The 23,050-nt window shown below is 40.2% G+C and overlaps 1 protein-coding gene across 2 annotated transcripts in view; it reads left to right on the forward strand.

Moving 5' to 3' along the window:
- MTX2 (metaxin 2) overlaps positions 1-19,434 on the forward strand; it is a 36,156-nt gene extending 16,722 nt beyond the window's left edge. Inside the window, exons 4-10 of one of the 2 annotated variants that reach the window (XM_082484445.1) lie at positions 10,818-10,890; positions 13,959-14,038; positions 14,781-14,873; positions 15,605-15,643; positions 16,054-16,179; positions 16,827-16,903; positions 18,934-19,434. In XM_082484445.1, the coding sequence (XP_082340571.1) occupies positions 10,818-10,890; positions 13,959-14,038; positions 14,781-14,873; positions 15,605-15,643; positions 16,054-16,179; positions 16,827-16,903; positions 18,934-19,144 (699 nt within the window). In that variant the 3' untranslated portion in view covers positions 19,145-19,434. The remainder of the gene's footprint in view (positions 1-10,817; positions 10,891-13,958; positions 14,039-14,780; positions 14,874-15,604; positions 15,644-16,053; positions 16,180-16,826; positions 16,904-18,933) is intronic. The other variant, XM_082484446.1, reaches the window with a different exon arrangement.
- The last annotated feature ends 3,616 nt before the right edge of the window (positions 19,435-23,050 follow it).

Here is a 23,050-nt window from a genome sequence, read left to right on the forward strand (position 1 = left end):
GGATATCTTTTTGCTGTTTTTTTTTTTGTTTGTGGGTTTTTTGGTGTCTGTGTGTGTGTGTGTTGTGTTCTTTTCCTGAGGAGGAGGAAGAAATGGGAGTGGAATAGGAGGGGAAATAGGAGCTGGTACCTGGGACTCTCTTTCCCACTGTTGCCATTCCTTTTCCCCCTCTTACTGATTTGGGGCACATGAATATCACCAGAGCTTGTTCATGGCTTGTCAAACTTCCATGTGGTGAAAACACATCAGAATTTTGAGTCCCTCTGATCAAAAGAGCATGTGGAGTCAGCCGCCTTCAGATCTTTAAGGAACATGGTTCACAGCAAGACTCTAAATGTACTGCAACTGGCCTTTCAGACCTTTCTCAAAATCTCCTTACAGCATCTCTTCATAATGCTGCTCTGGGCTAGCTCTCATAGGACATACATGCAGATAGTTACATCTAAAATAAAGAATAAAATCCAATGCCATAGTAAGTAATTAGTGAGAGTAAAAGTTGACTGTTTTAAAATTGACAACCCAGCAATACAGATGGCATTTCATGTACTTCTCAACAGAGCAGATCATGCAGACAGCAGAGCAAGTTACTCTCAGTGTAGCTGTAACAGACTATTGCAGGCATTTTGTTTGAATTAATGAGTAGTGAGGGCTGCAGATTGAACATAGGAAGTTGATTGAGTCTTGCTGTTTTAATAATGATTGGACTTCTGACTTCTCATTGTGCAATGAAATCTGATCTCCTGACTATAGTTACATGTCAGATAAGAGAGGGGAGGATAGAATCTTCTGGGAATTGCTGAGTAACAGTGGTGGTGCCTGCAATAGTTAAAAACCAACCAAACCATCATAGAATGGTTTAGGTTGGAAGGGACCTTGAAGATCATCGAGTTCCAACCCGCTGCCATAGGCAGGGACTCTTCCCACTAGACCAGGTTGCTTAAAGCCCCATCCAGCCTGACCTTGAACACCTCCAGGGATGGGGCATCCACTTCTCTGGGCAACCTGCCTTACCGCCCTCAGAGTGAAAAATTTCTTCCTAATATCTATTCTAAATCTCCCTTCTTCCAGTTCAAAGCCATTTTCCCTCATCCTATCACTACATGCCCTTGTAAAAAGTCCCTCCCCAGCTCTCCTGTGGGCCCCCTTTAGGTACTGAAAGGCCGCTATAAGGTCTCCCCAGAGCCTTCTCTTCTCCACGCTGCACAACCCCAACTCTCTCAGCCTGTCCTCATAGAGGAGGTGCTCCAGCCTTCTGATCATCTTGGTGGCCCTCCTCTGGATCTGCTCCAACAGATCCATGTCTTTCCTATGTTGGGGGCCCCAGAGCTGGAAGCAATACTCCAGGTGGGGTCTCATCAGGGCAAAGCAGAGAGGAAGACTCTCCTCCCTCTCATCTTGTGGAACCTCTCTACTGATTCTGATAGGGTTTTGTTATTGCTGTTGCTTGTTCTTTAATTCCTCTTCTGCCCATTGTTGTTCCTGGAAACAGACTAAATTAACAATTCCTTTGTCTTTTACTGGGTTGAGATTCTTTATATTTGCTGAAAATGCAACATAACTTCAAATGATCTAGTGTGTTATCTCTGGTACATCTTGGTGTTTGCACTCCTTGTTGTTAACTTGAAGTAGTGTATTATACAGTCCTGTTGAAAGTGAAGCCCATTTGATCTTAGGCTGCAAAATCTTTATATTGAATGAAGTTTTATTTTCACTGCGAAGGAATTAAAGTCAAGGGAAAATACTAATCAGTAATGATTATCCAGCTACAGGAAAGAGAGTGTTGTATGTAGAATGAAGGCTGTTTTCTGCTTGTTAGAAGTTCAGCCCTGTTCCCATTAAAGTTAATGAAAACGCATACACCTCCTGGGTAACGTGACTCATGGTTAAAACCATTCTTCGTTTATTTATTGTGCAGCTTCCATTATACAGCATTCCTGCTTATCAGTCTTATAGTAAAAAAAGCCACCAAACCCCAGAAGTGAATACACAACTATATTTCAATAACAAAATAACTTCACAACTTCAAGGAGGGAAAAGTGGAGTTTTAAATGGATTAAAAGTGAATTACCACAGGAGGGTATGTTTCAGCCTGAAGCAGAGAGCCTGTCCAGGCCCTGTCTCCCCTTTGATGCCTGGTGCAGGTAAAGCCTTTTTGTTCAGTGCCTGGGTGGAAGTAGTTGGCTGAGTAGCAGGGAGGGGGTTAATGGAGCTGCGCTGTGCCAGGCCTCTTGCCTCAAATGGCAGCGCAGAGCATCTCTGTGCGCTGTTCCAACTTGTCAGGAGGAGGAATGTGGATGTTGAGACTGCCTCTGTTACAGATTCTTCTGAAATCTTTATGCTGGTCCTCTCAGAGTCTTGCTTAAAAGGCTGCCTAAAGTGTTCAGGATTGTGGAAATTCTCATAGCTATCCGGAGGTTATAGAGGCTGCAGCTCATTATGTTAAGATATGTATTAATTGCTTGTGAAATTGATGTCCTTGTAAATGGTCTTAATATATTCCAGGAAAGTGCATTTAGTATTGTCTGTTCTTAGTCCTGAATGACAGAAGGATGTTTGGGCAATTTAAAATTGTGTTACACAGACCAACTGCTTATTTACTTCAACAAGTAATCAAATAAATGTGTAAATCGCGCATGATTAATTGCCCTCGACGGATTTGTGATTTTTTTTTTGTGTGTATATGAATTGTGGTTTGGTTTTTCTCTAGACAAAACATTAGCAGAAATTTGAACTTGTTGCTGAGGCTTGAACAAAGGCTTAGTACTGAAATGAAAATCTAACAATCTCTTTTTTTTAAAGAGAATAAAAGCTGGAATTCTTCACGATGAGAAATGCAGTATCAACATAATCAATCTAGCAGCATTGCATTGTAGCTGAAAACATGCTTAAATCCCAAGCCATACAGGTACTGTTTGTGAGTGAAACATCTTTCATATAGTTATAAGATGAAATTACCCCTGAATGAATAGCATCTTCATTTATCTTCAAAACCTCTGTGCTACCAGTGAATCTACTCTTTCCGCATTCTACAACAAGAATTACATTACACCATTAGAGCAGTATTGTGCTGCAGTGTAAAATAGATTGTTTTGGAGAATGAACGTGGCTTTGCTATAAATTACATTCACAGGTACAAAGGAATGTGTTATTTTGTTTAAAATAGTCACAAATATAATTAAGCTCTTAATTTATGTTAAACTACAAATGTGGCCATTACCATAACTGGATTAGGAATTTAATCTGTCACTCAAAGAATGATACTGAACAGTTTTCATTTATAACCTTAGACACACTATTTCAGTTACAGGGTCTGCAGCTGTTTGATATGAAAACTGAATTATTCTGTAGATTTGTTCATGGTTTTTAATTTTACAATGTGTTCCCACAATAAAGTAGAGAATAACTCTTTAGTTGTCATCACATATTGTCCTTTGTATGCTCAAGAAATAACGTAAAAATGAAAACAGAAAACGCCTTTCACTTTTTCTTCGCAACAGTATTGTGTGAGTGCTTTTAGAAATGCTGCTGAATAAGAGATGGCTTGGAATGGCTCGTTCTTTATTAAAAACTAATCATAAATATATCTTCTGCAAATGAAGCCTGGAGTGTGCCATCTGAAAATAGTGTTCCTCATGTGGGGACGTAAGTTGTGAACTATTTGAGTCTTGGCATAAGTAATTTCATTCTTGCCTCTGATCTCAGTAACTGCAATCTGGATATGATTTACATCAAGTTGTAACTCATTTTTAATGAGTATATGTGTTTGCTCATATGTATTATTCTGAGAGGGGACTGGAGAGGAAGAGGAGAGCGTTGTGATGGATCTCTGACAGGGTGATTCGCTGCCTGATGTGCGTTTGTTTCCAACTGACGATGTCCAAACATGCCTTTGTTAACTGGGGAGGGCAAAGAGGAAGGGAGAGGACGAGTAAAAACGGCACCTGAAACAATTAACTGTAGGAATAAAAATACAAAACTCCCCCCTCCCTTCTCTTATTCCTTCCCATTGTATTTTATACACAGTCATTTTCTGTCCTTGTCATGATAGGAAGACACAATGGGATCACTTTCTTGCATTGTTTTGAGGGTGGCAGCAGCAGTGGAGATCAGAATGCCAGTCGTGTGAGGAGGAAAGGGAGGGTGGGGTGAGTTGCCCCATGGCTGGCTGTTGTTTCTGGGCTCTGGGCTTTTGAACTATGCTAAAGCAGCACAAAGGTGATAGCTTTCATCTTTTTTTTTTTTTTCTTACTTTTTTTTTTTGATAATTGAAATCCAATGTACTACCTACGTTTTGAATTGGAAATTGGTCAGGCTATAAGAAAATAAAACAAGCATTAAGTTGATTGTGTCCTTTAAGCAATGCTGTTGTTGTAAATGTACTCCATAATTCTGGCAGGAGGTGTCATCTGCTGTGATTGAAATGAATGATAGGCATAAGATTGTTGATTAATTTTGTAACAAGTTGTCACCTCAAAGCTTCCTTTCAGCCCTTTTCACATAGCTGTTGATACATTGTTCTCTTGCTGCAAGAAAATGAACTGGCTTGTTTTGTGCTGACTTTGAAAACCGAGTGGCTTGTGCTGCTACTCTCTGGGAGGAGAAGACAGTGCAGTACAAGCCATAGTCCTGTGTGGATCAATGTGTGGCAGGACTGGAGAGGCACTGAGAGGCTTCTCCGTGGCTTTTCTTCAATCCATTGTCGTCACTCCCACACTCTTTCTTTCCTAGTCTATAACAGTAAATGTTGGGAGGGCAGGGAAGGACAGACATAATTCATCTGGTGGCACCTTTTTCCTCCCTGTACTATTGCTCCTCATGGGCTTGCAGCAGCTCTCCAGCTGCCTGTGTACACCAAAGTCTCCCATTATAAACAAGGTGCACAGAGGCAGTAGCAACTTTGTAGTCTCGGTGCTTTCAGTCTGGAAGAAGAGAGGTAGCATTGCTAAAAATATATTGTTCACATTTCTCCCTTCCCTTCCCAGGTGCTGGAAGAGTAGGTGATGCTACAGGTAGAGAGGCTGGAAGAGCGTGAGAGGGGAGACTGTTAGCCTCCAGGGAAGAGAGGCAGAGAGCATGCGTGGGAGAGAAGCTGATAGAGCCTATTAAGCCGAATCTTTATTTTTTAATGTCTTTATCTGTTTCTCGCATTAACGTCATCTAAAGAAAGGACACACTTTGTTCCAGAAATAACGTAGAGAAAAGTTTTTGTGGCAGACATTATACGGTTGACCAATGCCAATACTGCACAAGAAATTGGGCCCCTGTTTTTAAAATCACAGAAATGCTAATAATCAGTGGAACATATGGATAAAGGAGGCACTCCTGCTGATGCCAGGGGAATAAATTCAGTTCTTCCCAATCTGAGATTTCATTACCCTTCTTTTATGCTGCGTTAACTAGTATGAGCCATGAAATTACTCATTCCTTTTAAAAGCCTGAGTGTTTTGGTTTCATGTCCTTCAGTTGTAGTGAATTATGTATATTTATGCTTGAATGAAATTTCCTTTATTTGTGTAAAGTCTATTGGGCAATCATCTCTTGATCTTCTGTAGCACGAGCAAGGGGAAATAAGAATGTTAATCACTTCTCTTCATGAATTGATCCAAATAGTTAACCCTTTGGATAGGTGTTAAGCATTAAAAAAAAAATATATATCCTTTCCAGCAGGAATCCAGTTCTCATTTCCTTGCTTAGAGTTTGTTTGGAAGAGTTGTTTTCAAGGGATCAATAAACATTTTCAGTGGATATCTTATAGTAACTTTGAACCAGAAAACTTTAGATGAAGTAATTGTGTCAGTTTTACTACAGACATGAGAGCTAATTTTTTTTCCCATATTCTGAAGAACTGCAACTGCTGTAGTATTATTGCGTGAGAATCCTAGGTGCTAGAGGGATCCAGGTTGTGGCCTACAGTAGTCACTCAGTTCGTTCTGTGCTAGTACACTTTTTTCCCAGAGGTGAGAGAGCAGGAAATTTAATGCTGTTCTGGAATTACAAGCATCTTTGCAAGGTATGACAGGCTGTGCTCAGTTAAGTGTCTTGTTTCTAGTTTTGCTGTTACCATCTTGTTTACCAGTTTTAGGTTAATTTTCACAAGGGCTTGATTAACTAGCTTATGTGTCACATGGAATTCAGTTGCCCCCTTTCAGTCCCATTTTTAAGTTGATCAGCCAAATTTATGATGTTAACAATAATCTCTGATGTACTAGAATAAGCCTGGGCCCTTGATCTTTCAGATTGCTCAGCTTTTGATGCGGTGTCTTTGAAGGGATGTTGATATTGTCATAAATCTCAGTAGAATTGCACTGGGGTGGTTTCAGCCTTCAGTCTCTCACCCTTCACTCTCTAAGCACTCAGAGGAGCTGAGCTCACTCCCATTTACTGATGGTTTGTCTCACAAGAAAAGCGAGGGTTTACTCGCCTGCTCAAATTATATATGTGAGGTACCCAAAGGGAAACAAGATAATCTGAGCTGGAAGCTATGGTGGTCTGATACCATCTGCATACCAAATGTGCTGGTTCTTGACATTCTTCTTGAGTGGTCAAAAAGAGAACAAATCCTCCCTTGATCGCTGGGCTAAAGCGTTAAATGAAATAAAGACTCACAAAAATTGCTGCTTTTTCCTATATTCTCTCTGTAGGGTTTCTTTGATCTGTGCCAGTTTCAACTATTTTGATAATAGTTTATGCCACTTACTGTCTAACATCCGTTATTGTCTATAATCTAATTTACCTAATTGAATGCATCAGAAAAATATTTGAGGTTTTCTGTCAGTGGATATAAGGTCACGATCCTTGTACATCTTTTCTAAAAGAAACCATAATTTCTATAAATATGAAATGCATTCACTATGCTGGAAAAGTCAAAAACATCTATGTTGTTAGTACTAATAATTTTCGCAGCCTGTCAGTCACATCAATGAAAGAATGTCAGTACTCTCATAGCATTGTAAACTGCAAGGCTTGTTTCTTAAGCTGAGCCCTCATAGTTTGGGATAGTACTGTCTCCTCTTATCAGTTGACGTGTATTTTTGGTCAACTTGAAGGCTGTCCAATGGATCCAGTTTAAGCTGGATCAAGAAATAGATACTGTCCTTCTCTAGGTAATGATTAGTTCAGCAGTGTAGATCCAATAAGGATTAAACTTCTCTCATTGTGGAGCTTTCCTTTGTTTTCCTGCAGAACAATATTCAAGGAGGACTTAAAATTGAATAGGTCATGCTTTGGGTACAAATTACAGCTCAACATACTGGTCTTTTAATTTCCGGGGCTTCTATCTTTTTCAAGACTTAATAGCAGTTTTTGATTTTTAAATTTTTATTTTTAGGGTTATTTATGGCATTAAGTAATTTTGTGTTCAACTCTCTCACTGTTCTGTTTTCTCTTGTTTTTGTATTTCATTACTATTTCACCACTCATATTAAAGCTGATCCTAATTATAGACAAAGGCTGAAGTGGAAGAGGTGTTGGCACGTGGATGTTGAAGGGGGTTGCTGGAACAGGTCTTGTAAGGCTGCTAGAGGCAGCTCTAGCAATCAGTGTTTCTGAACTTTGCAGGGGGACTGCTGGGGTGAACACAGAACCAGATGGATTTGCCCAATTTTAATCTTGAATCATTCTTCAGTTTCTCAAATTCAGTTCTCCTTTCCCATCTATAAAATGTTCATCAGAACTGGAGATGACTATTCCAAGGAAGTTTTCTCAGGTTTTTGGTTTGGTGTTTGCTCTAGGGTCTCTCTGAGGGCAGACTGACTTATTTCTAAGCTTTCTGGACTCTGCTCTTTATTATGCAGAGTAGTGAATGTTTTTATGTAGTTAATATTTGTTCCCACATCAGAGCTCAGTTCTAGTTCAACCTCCTCTGTCGTCTTTTCTTTACAAAGTGCAAAAAAGGAACATGGACCCAGTGTGTTTGCATTTCTGAGATGCTGAAATGGCAGTGTATTCTCCATCCCCTTTGCACTAGGCCAGAGACTGAGGTAGAATTTCCCTGCCAAATGTAATAAAGGTCGATATTCCTTGTTCTGTGGATGTTTATTGAGGCGAAGGAGGGAGAGAAAGGTCAGATTCTGATTTTTTGATGGAAACTTGGCTGAACTCTTTACACTGAAAAGATTTTATTTATAGTTTAGCCTCTGTGCTGAGGACTGTTTTTCAGTCACAAACTGGGTTCTTGGTAGAAACGTTGTACTGTGTAGGAATGAATGTACAATACAATGCACTGCAGGCAGTAATTTACTGAAGCAAGTCATGTAACCTAAGTGTTCTCTGCCAGCATGTCTCATTTTTGACACGCTGATATGAGAAGGTAAAAATAGTTCTCCAATTCACCTCTTTTTCCTTAAATGTGTATCCATGCTTAGAAGCTTTTCAGTTATTCATGTGTTGCCCTAACTCCAGTGCAGTTCAGACTTTTTTTCTTCCGAGCTTGCAGTGACAATAGTACATGGCAGTTAAAAAAAATTCATCTCTAGCTTACTGCAGAATTGCAGAGTTAATTTAGTGGCTTACTGCAAAGGAAATTCATTTGGTAAGCCTAGACCAAATATGTTTGAGATGGAATTCAACAGCCAAGAATTAAGTAGAATGGTACAAGTTCGTTCCACTCCTCCCGCCCAAAGATGCAATTCTTTGAAGCTGTTGTTTGATGACATCGGTATAGTACTGTTGAGAAGATGTTGTTAGCTACTGGTATAGCTTTTGGAAGAACCAAGTCTCTGTACCATCTGAGTTAGAGTGAATGTTTTTTGTGGGTTACACCATGTCCAGCAATGGTAAAGGAGTGTATATATAAACTAAATCAAAGTCTCTGCATTCTTATCTCTTAGCTATTTCCAAAAAAGTTGCATATGAAGCCCCAGTTTGGGCAGAAGATATGATGTGTATAGCAGTAGCTGGAACAGCCTGCACATTGCTAGATCCTACAGAGCCAGCAGGCAAAGGAAGAGATCTAGGACTGAGACAGACCAATGTCTTAAATTCCTGTTTAAGGATTGGTCCTCTGGGTATTACTGTTTGCATGGAATTTGGGATGCTAAAATAGCAAAAGCATTGATTTTTGGTGGACACACAGACTTAGAAAGTGGGGTGGTGTCAAATGTGGGCAGTGCCTTATATTTCCTTTGGATCATAGTTGCTCTGTTAAGCAGTGATAGAGATTCTGATTGGGATGAGGTTTTGGCACTCTAAAGACCAGTTTATTGCTAAGTAGTACAGGACTTGCAGTATTTGGCTAATGTTGACTATGACTAGTACTCCCTTTTTATCTCTCTATCTGTATCTCTGCATGTGTATGTATAATAATTGGCTCCCAAGCAGCGCTTTAAATTAGAGTTAGGCTGAGGAAATCAAAAGCTGTAGAAACCCAGGTTTGTGGTGGGTTTTGCAGAGCTCCTAGAGTTCTGAGGCGGGCTCACATCAGCCGTAATCAATATCTTGCCTAGCAGCTTGCGACCATAGTTCCTTGTTTTAAATTGTGATTTGGGTTTGAGTTAGGTCATCTACACCTGCAAGAGCCAAGTGTTGTAATGGACCGTGCAGTTCTTGAATTTGGATGGAAAAGGACCAAAGCTTTTGGCTTCTTTTCCCTGTGGTACAGTTAGTATCAGCGCTTGGATTAGGGTTTGGGAATAAAGGACTTCAAGAGTGCAGGGGAAGGGAGAGGGGCTGTTTGGGTTATTTTTGTTTGCTCGATGGGTACTACAGAAGCCGGAAAGTTAGGAACAGGGCTGATGCCAGTGTTAGTTCATGCCTTATGGTCTCATTTAGTGCAGAGGTCAGCAATCTCAAGGTTAAAGTTTAGGTTACTTTGATGTCTACGATTAGGGTCTGAGCATTTAAAGCTGTGAGTGTGCAGCTTAGTGCTAGATCCGGCCATCTGATGAGCTAAGAGGATGCTTATGTAGAAAGTGCCAAGTTAGCAGCATTTTTCTTCATGGTGATAGCCGCCTTGGTGTAGGCTTTTTTAACCTCAAGCCACTGTGTGGTAAAATAGGTGTATTTTTGGAATCTGGAATTCTGCCCTGTGTTATTGCAAAGACAAAATGAACGATAGGACTTCAGCTGAGTTGAGAGACTCTAGAGGTTTAAAAAGTTCTTTATTTTCCATGTTCTGTCCAAATTGCAAGTATTTTTCTTGATAATTTGCTATTTCAACAGAAACACACTAAGGATTTTGTGATAATGGCAGGTGCTGATGAAAATTGGCATCCTACTCAGAATGCTGTGAATCTAAGGTTACAGATAGAAACAGTAAATTGATCACTTACACTCTCCATGATTCACATAGATTACAGATAATAAATACTTCTTCCCAAAGCAGACTTGTGCTCTGACAGTATCATGGAGCAAAACTTCTGGCGTTATATTTACTATTGTAAATATAATGTGGGAAGGTGCCATATATGTTTGCTGTGTTACACAACATGAACGTGGTTAGCCAGCTTTAGCTAGAAGTAGTAAGCACAATGATTTTCAGAAGGGGCAAAATGTCGCTTAATTTTGTACAGCCACAGCACTAATTGTTTCTGTGAGATACTGCTTCTTTGCTCATCTTGAAGAAAAACAGTAAAAGTAGATGAAATTTCATTAGAATAATTCCAGTCAATGACCGGATGATAAACAGTTGTCTAAGGAAGTTAAAAAACCTTGTTTTTCTTTAACCTACCCTTCTTTCTTCCTAAAAGCAATATGCAAAGAGCTACGCTTCATAAGCGTGTGCTAAGAACTAGCTAAAATATAGTCAAATGTATTGAGAAGAGCACGCTTATTTGTCACTGGTGTATTAATGCTTTTTAAATGTGACTCTTTGTTTCCAGGCCTTTTTGCAAATGTGCAATCTGCCAATCCAGGTGGTTTGCAGGGCAAATGCTGAGTACATGTCCCCATCTGGTAAGTGTGGCCTTCATTTAGATTACTACGTTATACCTCCATTTTGATACCATGGCAACTGCGCCTTGTCTTGCTGATAACAGTCGGTCAGTGCTACCGTGTATGGGTTGCCTTCCCCCCTCCTCTCCAGTGCAGTTTCTCCCCTGTAAACAATTAAAACAGTCAAATGCAAAGTAACATTGGCACAATGTTTAACTGCGACTGCAGTACCTATATATAGCATTCACACATTTCAGATGCCTGGCGGAAACCTCTAAAATGCCCGAGAGGAGTTGTGTCCTGAAGCAGGAAGACTTGCGTTTCCAAAAGTGGGTTTATTCTGCATCTAGGCAATATTCTAGTGAATGCTGTTATATTTTCCCATTGCTGGGGTAAGACAATACCAGAGGAGTATCTTTTGTTACCCTGTCTGGGAGACGATTGCCAGGATGTTGAGACAGGAGAAGACTGAAGGGTCCATTGTCACTGTTAAGGGTGACAGGCAGTTTTAAATTGTCCTCTGATCCATGAAACTGTCTGGGGGAAAAATACAAACCCACCAACAGTAAATTAAGTATTAGAAGGGTACAGCACCTACCTTTTGCTGGAGATGTCTGGTTGCCTAGAAACGTCCAGAGGCCAGGTCCAGAAGGTTGCCTAAAAAACAGAATTGTTGAATGCAGGGCTCAGAAGACTGGCAATCCTCACACTGTGTCCCAGATTTTTGTTGTGTAAGGAGGTACTTATTTACTGATTACCTGGCTCTGGCTGATGACTGCCACATGCAAGTGCCTGTCAGTATATGTATACCAGCTGTATGGGTTCTGCTGCTGCTACTGGTATTTTGGTCAAAGCAGTGGAATTACGCTATATAAAAAAACCCCAGTTGCTGGGCAATAGTGAAAAAACAGCAAAATATGAAGGTATATAAATTATTTGTTAGTAAATAAAGCTAGCTTTGAAATGCTGAATCCATGTAGAGAGGAGTATCTCGCATGCGCAGGAGTAGGGCTGGTGGCGGTTGCATGCTCTTGCTTCTCTGCCACTCACACCCCCATGTCCACACTTGCTGGCATCTGATGTTGTAATGTGGGTCTGAACACTTCCTTCTGCTGAAAACAAGGAGCACAAGAGGGGAAATTATACGACTTCAATTTTTAATGTAGGTAGAAATACATGTTTTCTTTGTGCTCTTACTCCTGGAGTCCTAGTTATTTTATTCACTTGCCCTGTTTCCTTTCTTTGTATTGGTTCTTTAATGATAATTCAGACAAGGTTTTCATTTAATCCCTTCTCCCTCCCCATCACCTTCTGTCTCACGGTAGCAGCAGACAAAGATCTGCAAAGATCTCATTGTTTTGGGAGGAAGGTTATTTATCTCATAGTTGTCCTAATGATGAAACCCATTCTGAGGGAGTCAAAAGTATGATACCAAAGGATTGTCTTGGTGTGTGAAGTACAGTCTGACTGAAACTGCTGAATTCGGTAACATAGAGGTCTGCGTATCCTTCCTCAACGTGCAGCGTGTGGATGCAGATGAAGCCTTGGTTGGTGCGATGCACTTCATTTATTACTCTTAGGCTGATCAAGCCAGCGAGAAGTGAATCTCATGATAAATACCATGACCGAATCTGCTGTTAGCATGAACTGGGTTTGAGCTAGGCAGAACAGTAGGTTTTTTGCGTTTCGGTGAAAAGAGCGAATGTATTGCTAGTAACATATTTGGAGTCAGGCAGATACTGATCTTGTTCTTTGGGCTGTCTATTGAGAGCAGAGTTTGCCCACAGTGAGAGGCAGGAAGGTACAAGGATGCTGTGCTCCACTGCACTGGGCAGGCTCATTTAGTGCCTTTGGGCTTTAGGATGCTTTCAGTAATACAAAGCATCCAGCATTTATCTTCATTTTATTTTATGGATTATTTGTAATGTAAATAATCCTAAAAGATTTAGTCTTAAATATTAGGTTGATGTTTGTCAGTTGCACTTGGATGAAGATTTGCAGGACAAGCAACCTTATTAGGGTGCACTGGAGCAGGAGCCCTCAGCTTCACATGTTGGGAGCTGGGAAGAAGGGGCGTAAAGCAACTTCTGTCATTCTTTGTGGCTTGCTGTTTGTAACAGGGCTTCCTCTTGTATCTCTGCCCGCCTTAAAGCTTTGGCTCAGTTCTGCGTTTAAGAAAAGTTACCAAGCAGAGATGGTGGTGCATGCAGACTCGGGAGCCCTTCACACCCCCTAAAGTTTCACCAGTGACACAGTCATTTCCCAGTTTCCTTTTGAGGACTGGCCATTTTTAGCCCTGCTCCATGCTGGACCCTCAAGGCTCAGCTTCATAGACTGAACATTGAGCCTTACTAGTATTAAGCTTTAACCCCATGCTTCCATGATGATGTAGCAGCTCCTTCCCTCTCCCAGCCCCCAAGATTGTGAAGCTGTGGGTTTCATACTGAGAACCTGTTCCTGACCCCAGGACCACAGTCTCAAAAATACCAGCTCACAACTACAGGGTGAAGTCTAGGGTAGCCAGCAGGAGCTGGTGGGTCCAGTTGTTGGAAATCTGAAGGACTGGAGGAGGGAGAGTCAAGATCCTGCCTGGCTGAGTGTGTGTTTGCACTTCCCCTGCTTGCTTTTCTGGGCACAGTGCCACATCTCCTGTCATCATTTCAGCAGTCCTTTCCTTGCTAGTGGGTTAGAAGGGAGGGTGGGAACGCGCTGTGTTGTAAAACTAGCCAAGGGCTCTGTCTGCTTTCCTGGGGTTTCTCAGTTGTACTTCAGAGAAGCGTTGAATTAAGTCTTTCCAGCAAAGCAAAATCCATTATTTAAGTACAAGTCGATAGATCTCAATAACTTTGAAATACAGAATTGCAAGTATTGCATGTAAAAGAGGGTCAGGAGGAGGAAAATCAGGAGGAAGATATTTGTTACTACATATGTTTGCTGGGTGAGCTATTTGTGTTAGAGCTTTACCTGTGCTTATTTGAAAAAAAAACATATGTTCAGGTGTACCTGCAAAATTTAATTGCTTTGAAAATTGTAAGTTATGTTTTAGAGGTATAAAAAGCTCTTACTAAAATCCATCTCTCGTTTTACAGGCAAAGTACCCTTTATTCATGTGGGAAATCAAGTAGTATCTGAACTTGGGCCCATAGTCCAGTTTGTAAAAGCCAAGGTAATAGTACATTGTTTTCTTCAGTTACTGAAATAGCATGTTAATCCTGCTTAGTGCTTGTGTTGATTTGTGTCCTCTTCTGGAATGTTACTTACTTTCTTAAAACTGTGTAGAAATCTAGTGCCATTTTAAAAGAAAGATATCCTATACTAGAAATTTGTTGATGTGGAAGTGTTTTTCTTTGTCATTTACTCAAATTCTGGAAGTAAATTCTGTGTGGGATAGCTGCATACCAGTGCCAGTTTCTGAGGCTGTTTTTCTAAGTGCCCTGTCTCTGGGTCTCAGAGCTCCTAAATCCAGAACTGACTGATTTAAATCCTGAAGTGTCAGATAGTGTTCAAATTTGCCTTGGCTTCCCTCTTCCCCCCCTCATTTTTAAAAAATACTTTCTTTTCACCAAGCAGCTGATAAAGCTGTATCACAGATGTAAATTTATGTTTACTTCTTGCCACAGAGATACACAGGAGGCTGTGTGCTCAAACTGCGTTCATCTATAACTGATAAAATAGTCTACATTTCTTGTAGATTAGCTGTGTTAACGTTACAATGATTTCTTTTTAATTCTGAAGGACACTGTATGTAAAAATGGCATATGTAATTTGTTCTTGAACTATGTAAGAGATCAGGATCTGAGCCCAAAGCTCATTGACTTCAGAGGTCCTTGGGTCAGGCATTGCTGAATATTCCAATATCCTTACATGTGTGTCGGTTTTTTTTTTGTTTTTTTTTTTCTTTTCCCCATTAGGGCCATTCTCTCAGTGATGGGTTGGATGAAGTCCAAAAAGCTGAGATGAAAGCCTACATGGAATTAGTCAATAATATGCTCTTGACAGCAGAGGTACAGCAAACCACAGTAACTCCACACGCTTACATAAGTGATTGTAGGCCGGAAAGCTTTAGGATTTTTCCTTATATTGGAAACACTACTTGTTCTTAGATTAGGTCATCAAGCTTTGACGTGAAAGGAGGTAGGAATAAATTCTCTGGACCCTATGGATTGCTTGCTGAAATGTTCCTGTAGACAGAAGCCATGGGTGTGCTTCCCTGATCTCTCTCAAGTGTGTCCTGTAGCTGTAGAAGTAACTGATTTCCACAGATGGAAAATGCCAGTGGTTCTTGGGATCCTACCCTGTCCCACAGCTGGGCAGGCACCCCCCTGTCAGCTCCCACGGTGCATGTGCTCATGTGCCTAGCGGGTGGCTGGGTTCCCTTGTGGTTCATGTCCACGTCCAGTTAACGTGACACATTCCCAGCATAGGAACAGTGTTGGAAATGCTGGCAAGCTGGAGGTGGCTGAGGGCTGGTGACCTGTGTGCCGAGTTGCATGCAGTGTGGGCAGTGGGAGTGGGCCTTCAGTCTCAGCTTGCCTCTGGTGCTGGTGAAGTAAGGACTAGCAGCTGGGCTTTTGCCTTCCAATTTTGATTTCTTTTCTGCATTCAGAGGTCTAACAGAATGAATGAAATGGAAATTTAATCTAATATAGAAAAAACATATTCTACTAGTGAGAAATGATTGTCTCTGTATTCTCCTTTATTAGGAAGTTTTAGTAAGCGTTCTTTCTGTTCCTAGCTCTATCTCCAGTGGTGTGATGATGTTACAGTAGAGGAGGTGAGTAGTTCTGCAGCATTTATCTTAATTAAAATTTAATGAGAAAACACTTTTGCTCACAATTGCAAGTCCCTACTCATAAATGAAACATTGAGGTTTATACCATTAATGATACAGTCTTTTCACTTTAATTTCGCTTGCATATACATTTTAGGGAAGTTGTGTCATTACTGGAGGTAGCTGACTGCAAAATAGATATGAGTTTTGTATATGTTTCTGAAGTAATAGTTTTAAATGGTTATGCTGCAAACTATAAATTCTGTGCAAATAATTACAGCATATCACACAACTTGCTTTCTCTTTTACAACTCCCTTTCTGATAGAAGTATGTGAATATTAGCTATTTTGGGCATAGAGGTATCTGTTTTTTCTTGTATGATAACACACTACCTTTCTGTTTCTAAACAAAGATTACTCACCCGAGGTATGGCTCCCCTTACCCGTGGCCTCTTAACCGCATTTTGTCCTATCAGAAGCAATGGGAGGTAAGGCGAAAAATGAAAGCCATTGGATGGGCTGGCAAGACACTTGAACAGGTCAGTGTGAAAAGTGAAGCTTACTGCTTTACTGTGTTTCTTTCTGCCTTTCTGCTTTGGAGAGTAACACTTTATTGAAACAGATGTAGTAAAAAATATATTTTGTACTTAAAATGTTATCTGGAGTCAAGTATTTGCCTGCAGCAGCAATAAATCTTAAATTATGTGCAACCCGGTGGGGTGGGAGGAAGGATGTTTTACCATGAGTGTACGTCTCTGGTGATGTTAGTTTAGGCCGTAGTCCTGAAAATAGTTTGTAAGTTATGGCCCTCACTTCCTGTATGGTATTAATACGCGCTTTGCAGGATTGCGGCTTCCCCTGTCAGAAGTCTTAAAAAAAAAAAAAAAAAAAAAAAAAAGGCAAAGCAGTTTTGAGGTATGTTAGTAGCTTTAATTAAGCTTTAATTTAAGTTATAAATGTTATGGGAAGCACTTAATCAAAATTGCTTTACATCAAATATTAGATTAAGTAACACTTAGCTACCTGCCTACTGCGTAGGTTTGACTGACTTTAACAGCGTTTGATGTTCCAACATTGTGTATTCCTTGTTCCCACTGTCAGCGCAAATACTGTAAGGAGGTTATTTTTTGCAATGTTGGTATTTCCTGACAATATGGATTTTTTTATCTCTTCTGTGTTTTGATAGGTGCTTGAAGACGTAGATCAGTGTTGTCAGGCTCTCTCCCAGAGATTAGGAACACAACCATATTTCTTCAATAAGCAGTAAGTTACTCTTTACTGAAATATTACATCCAGGAATGTGAGATACAGATATACATCCACGTTTTAAAAAATATATATATATATGGAAAACTCCTGTTTTATTGTAATGCCATGTGATTAGTTAAGGAAATACAAATGTGTGACTGGAATATAAACGTGAAATTTCAGAAATAAGATATTAAAGGTTTTAAAAGGAAAGTTTCTTTAAGTTTCTGTTGTTTTTTTTTTTCTATTTATGATTTACTGTTACTCCTGCTTGTCTTCTCTACAGAGTCTGCACAACTTACGTAGGCTACAAATGTACACCTCTATACAGTTTCTTATTTAAAATAGTGTGTTTAAAGCTTTAGTTGTATTTCTTGGTTAACATTGTCTGCTAGGTACAGGAGAGTGAATGTATGTTGTACATCATGCCATCCTGACCAGGGCAGCTTCTTTAGCCCTTCTTAACACCAGGGGCAGCTCTGAATGAACTGATTCAGCGTGAGGGTGCCTGTGAGTTGTAAGAACTGGGGAAGAAACTAGCCTTGCATTGACAAAGGATGAGTTGCAAAGTGAAAACTAAGATTCACAATCCCAGGGGGAAAAAAAGGAACACCATGGCCTTTGTGGGATGTCCTCTGCTTTCACTCACTTCTTTCAATTGCAAAATGTCTTTTTTTTTCTTTTCTTTCCAATAATTCAATATATGTTAAATGTTACAGATTTAAATAGCATCACATTAGCTCCCTCTTGTCTCCTGTGCATAGACCAGACTAGAAATGCTTAGCCCTGGACTTCAGTTAAGTACGTTTGGACAGAGAGATATCTTTAAAAGGCAGCATATGGTCTTCGTTACTTTTCTGCGTGGGTCTTTGCCCCTTAATTTTCCGAAGTTGAGACTAGGTTGATAGTGTAAATTGAGTGGATACAGAAATATGCATTATAGAAGGCAAGTTTGAATTGCTTCTTCTCATCATTCTTTAACATAGCATCTCCTAAATTTTCTTTCTGTATTTGTAAAGAATTGTAGCTTGGGGATTTTGTCTTTGTTGTTTGTTAACCAGGCTTTCCTGGTAAAGTTTCAACCTTTAAGATTTTTTAGCTGAAATAGTACTAAGAAAGTATGTGTTCTTAGTCCATTATGTTTCAGGAAGTTTGTGACTTCTGGGAATCTGTAGGAGGTAAATAAGAAAGGAAGCCTCTTGCTGCCAGATTTAAGTTTGTTACACAAGGATCCACCGCTCCACTGGAGAGTTCTTAGTGATCCACAAATAGAAAGGCAAAAAAATTATCAGTTAAAAAACCCTCATGCTGCTTACCTGAACACTAATGAAGAAGGATTCTGAAGTTATTAATATATTTGAAAAAAAAATATTTGCTCATGGGCTACATATATATACAAAGGTTCAAGATGACAATTCAGAAGGCTCATACCTAAGCTAAGTTAGGACTGGAAACATTCAATAGACCACTGTTTCCCAAAATACCTGTTTTCTTCTATGTAGTCCTCTTTCAAAAAAGAGATGTTTCCAGCTGCTGTTACCCTGGAGCTCCTTTTCTTATCGGTTGGATAGTTCCTGACTATTGAAAAGCACAAAAAGGGAATAGGGATTTTATGCTTTTTTTTCCCCCCTCCTCTTTTTTTGTTGTTTTTTTCTTCCTTTGTGAGACAATAGCTGGGTTTTTTTATATACATCTGCAGAGGAAAAAGAAAAACCCTCAAAAGACCTGATATGCATTCACCCTTGTTACAGAACTAAAAGGTAGAGCCTGGTTTGATATTGGATCAGCAACTCTGCCCTTTCTAAGGAGCGTTATTTCCAAGCTACCAAAAGCAAAGAAAGATGCCATACTAAGAACTAGCAGTATGCATATATACTGTATATATAGTTTTCATGCATTTGGCAAGTTCAGTATTGCCTGATTTCTTCCCAATTTTTAGATTGCACGGCTAGCAAGAAGTTATTTAGAATAGCAGGGTTGTTCTTGATCAGGAGTTGCCTTCCACAATACCTGTTACCTGTTCTTTTTTCTGTTTGTTTTTACAGACCAACTGAATTAGATGCTCTGGTATTTGGACATCTCTTCACAATCCTCACTACTCAGCTAACCACTGACGAACTCTCTGAACAAGTGAAAAAATACAGTAACCTCACAGCCTTTTGTCGGCGAATAGAGCAGCAGTACTTTGAGGGTCATGATAAAGACAGCTCTGCAACTGTTGCAGCCCGATCTGCTAAGAGGTCCTTACTGAGATAAGCATGTTCTTTGGTTGGGGTAGATTGCATTTCAGTTTTGAGTTTTGTTGTTCAGTGGATTGATTTTGAGACTGGAAACGTGTGTTAGCTTTTTTGAAGCTGCCAAATCATTCTGGAGCAAGAAAAAACTCTAAATGCATTTTTTGTGTTGTAGAATATACTGTACACATTTAACCTGAAATGACTGCACGGGCACTTCCGTTTTAATAGCCGGTATGCAACTTACTCTAAAGTGACCTTGGAAAAATATTGTATCTGTATGAAAATAAATAAAATACCTTAAGAAGTTTCTCTGATCTTTCTGAATGCCTTTCTTACTAAGTTTTATGTCTATGTAATTCATGTCTGTGTAGTTAATGGGTGGGATGCTGTTGGCAGGACATGTGGAAGACAGTTGTATGGTAAACTAGTTAGAATTATTAAGCTGGGAATAAAAGGACTTATTAGAGGTCTTAAGTTTGCCTGCCTCAGCCAAAATTCATTCAGGAATTGGATGACAAAAATGTCTTGGAGCTCTATGGCATACAAGTGATGTGATTTTATTCAGTCAGTTCTTACTTTGCGTCAAAGTAGCTCCTGGCTGTTGTTACTTCTTATGTGTCCTGTCTCTGCTTTTATTTGTTGTTCACCTTTGGTTTTTGGATTTACATTTTTTTTTTCTTCCTATGATTTCCTGGTTTTAATCCTCAGCTTGTCTTGCTCTTTGTTTAAAAAATGAGTTTGCTAGGTAAGCGTCTGTCTCAGTGTTTCCACTTCCAGTAAGTTAATGTTGCTTCTGAACTTTCATGTACTTGCTGGGGTGGTTCTTGTAGCACAAGGACTTGGTATGAGCCTGTGGCTGGCATGCCTTGGTCCTTCCGTCTCCGTGTTATGCTACGGTACATGTAGGCACAGTAGTACAGCAGTAAACAAAGAAATACCATTGTGGTGCTCCAAAAACCCTGGCAACGTGGAACTTTTCGAAGGAGACTTCCTGTGTGTAAGCAAGGACTCAGTCTGACTAGTATTTCTTCAAACACATGAAATGGCACCACTCTGCTCTGCTTTGCCAGTTGTACTTGACACTTTTCCAAAAGCGACAACAACCTTAGGGATGTGCTGGTGGCAGAAACAGTCCTTGTGCACTCAGGAAGTCCCGGGCACAAGCAGGAACCAGCTCAGGATGTTTGGCTAGTTGGAACCATCGTGTTTTCTTACTGTGAAATATATTCTATTGATTGTTCTCCTCAGTGTCAAAATACTTAATGGCTTGAACTGGTTATGCAATGGTCACAAGATTTTTGGCTGCCATTTCTTTCTTTTTAAAAAACTGAACAGAAAGCAGCTGTGTACCTTGGACTGGCTGGGTCTCTCTTGACTCTCTAGCTCACGGACCACTACTGCTTACTCATTCCTGCTGCGGGGACCCACTCTTGTCAGCTCAACTGGAAAATGGAGCTGAATTCTTACTGCCTGCTTATGATACAGGACTCCTACTGAAGTCAAATCCATGTAAGGACTGGTGTGTAAAGGGGTCTTGGCCTGTTAAGAAATCATTCTTGCCAGGAGAGGAAAGTTGCCCTTGTCCTGCATTTCAGTCTTAAAATTTCAGATGCGTATGTTGAATACCTTTCTAAACTAAAACCCATCAGCTCTTGACTGATTAGTGACAATTTCTGCTATCAAAGCAGTCGGTAGCTGAGAACCCAGATATTTCAAACCTGCTTTTCTGCATTGATGCAACTTATGGGAAAACCGGAAAAGAATTTGTTGTGGGGATTTTCTTAGTTTGGAGAGAATATTATGATATACACTACTTTGAGAGAACACTCTCTAGTAGTCTCTAAAGCTAACAGTGTCACGGCGATGGGGAAATCCTGCATGAAAACTGAAGTGTCTTAATCCAGAGCAATTAAACTTGCCTTTTACTTCCTGCTATTTACAGAGCACCATTTGTGAGTAAAGATTTTAACCTAGCTTCTGTGGCTTTGGCAGTTCTCCTACCAGTAGACTGAACTGCAGGAGTAATTTACTTAATGTATTTCCAAGCCCACCTATGCACAGTCATTAACTTATATGCAGTCCGAAAAACTGCAAGTGGGCATGTGTTCCTCTTTCAAGGCTGTGGTGCCCATTAGTCAACTTGTAACCAAATGTTAGCAATTGCTTTGAAACAGCATTGAATTAAACCATGTTTTTCTATTTTGGCAAGGTTTCCGTGAGGCAGAGCAAGCACTGGTTAATACCACACTTTGAATGCTGAACTGCTGGTTACTGCAAATTTTGTGTGGTAATATATAGCAAACTTTATAACTTCAGAGGATTAAAAAACCCCACTGAGGTAGCCATATGCATTAACCCACTTTGAATGTCTCATCTAAAAAATATACTCAAATGCTGTGGAAGTGGTTCGGCAAAAGATACTAATCTGTTACAAACAAAGCTTGTGGAAATACACCTGAGCTACTCAGACTGCACTTAAGCATACAGAGACAGGCAAATTACACGGAGTTTTCAATATTGAAGTGAGAGAACAAGCAGAGACTGAGCTCTGGAAGCTAAACTGAGTAGCTTCTGAAAATTTAACCATCCCTTGTTCCTTGTGTGTGACTTTGATAACTTAATTAGTAAAACAAAATTTAAATGGGAAAAAGCATTCCTTACTTCCTTGACTGAAGAGCATACTTTCTATACGGCATGTTTGCCACAGGGCTGGTTTGTAGTTCAGGCTGCACCTAATTCTGGGTGATATCTAAAAACTACAAGGAAAATCTTGGCTTTGCTACAGGTGTTGAAAATAGCTATTAAAATCCTAGACAAAGGGTATACTTTGTGTTTCATGAATACAAGAAACCATTATGCTTTTTTTTAAATGACATTGCTAGCAGAGCGACTGAGCTGAGAGCACCAAGGACCAAAGATTGTAAGCCTTGCTTTAACTCTTGGGAAGCCACAGTCCTATAAAGGACACCGATGCTGAAAGGACACTGATACCGATTGCTCCTGAAAGGCTGTGCGTGGTTCAAGAAAAAGAATGAAAAAATGAAACAGAACCAGCAAAAAACCAGTTAAGGGTGGAAAAAAACCCTAGACCAACCCTAACTCAAACCCAATAACCTTCACAGCAGGGGAGCTGAGCAAGTCAACAATCTGCCTTAACCGAGGCCAAGTAGAGAGAGCTTTCTGTTAGTCTGAGTAGCTCTCTACTAGACAAGGCTGTGCAAGTGCAGTCTGTGAGAATTTTACTCTTGGGTTGTGTGTTTTTCTAAAAGATCTCCCATGACTGAAGCACGACTGCTGCACCAGAGGCAGGAAACGGGCCAGGAAGGCCTATGGTGTGTTTCATGTAGCAGGACAGTGTGGATGATGATTTTTCTTTCCTAGCTTTTCAAGCTAAAAAACCCCAAGGTCCCAGAGGTTATTTTGGGTGAAGAAAGCAGACAGCTGGAACCTTTTAAGTTTCCCAAAATGAAGACAAAAATTAGATTTCTAACAGAATGTCAGGAGCAGCTGCACCATGGCTTAACATACATCCTCTGAATATACCCCACCAGGAACTGCAGGAGTCACTCAACCAAAACAGTACACAAATCCGTAAAGGCGCTCGTAACTACAAGTGAATAGACATTACTGAGTCTGAACAATGTATAAATCACTTGCCCATGGTGGTTTGCTTCTCGCAGTTGTTTTGTTTCATGAATTAATAGCTTCATATGGAGATGCTCAAGTTGAGCTAAATGCTAGTTGGAAAGTAGCAGATGCTTTCCTTGCCCGATGGAGATAAAACAATTGGGAAAGTCCTGGTGAAAACAGATCTCCTCCATTCCTGAGATGATGCTTTGGGGTTGTGGAAGGGACTAATTTTGCTCAGTACAGACCCCTCTCAGCACAGTTACCTGGTTGCAATCCTTGCTGGATTCTGGTGTCT

Source organism: Vanellus vanellus (assembly GCF_965231255.1).
Source record: "Vanellus vanellus genome assembly, chromosome: 5".
Taxonomy (NCBI): Eukaryota; Metazoa; Chordata; class Aves; order Charadriiformes; family Charadriidae; genus Vanellus; species Vanellus vanellus.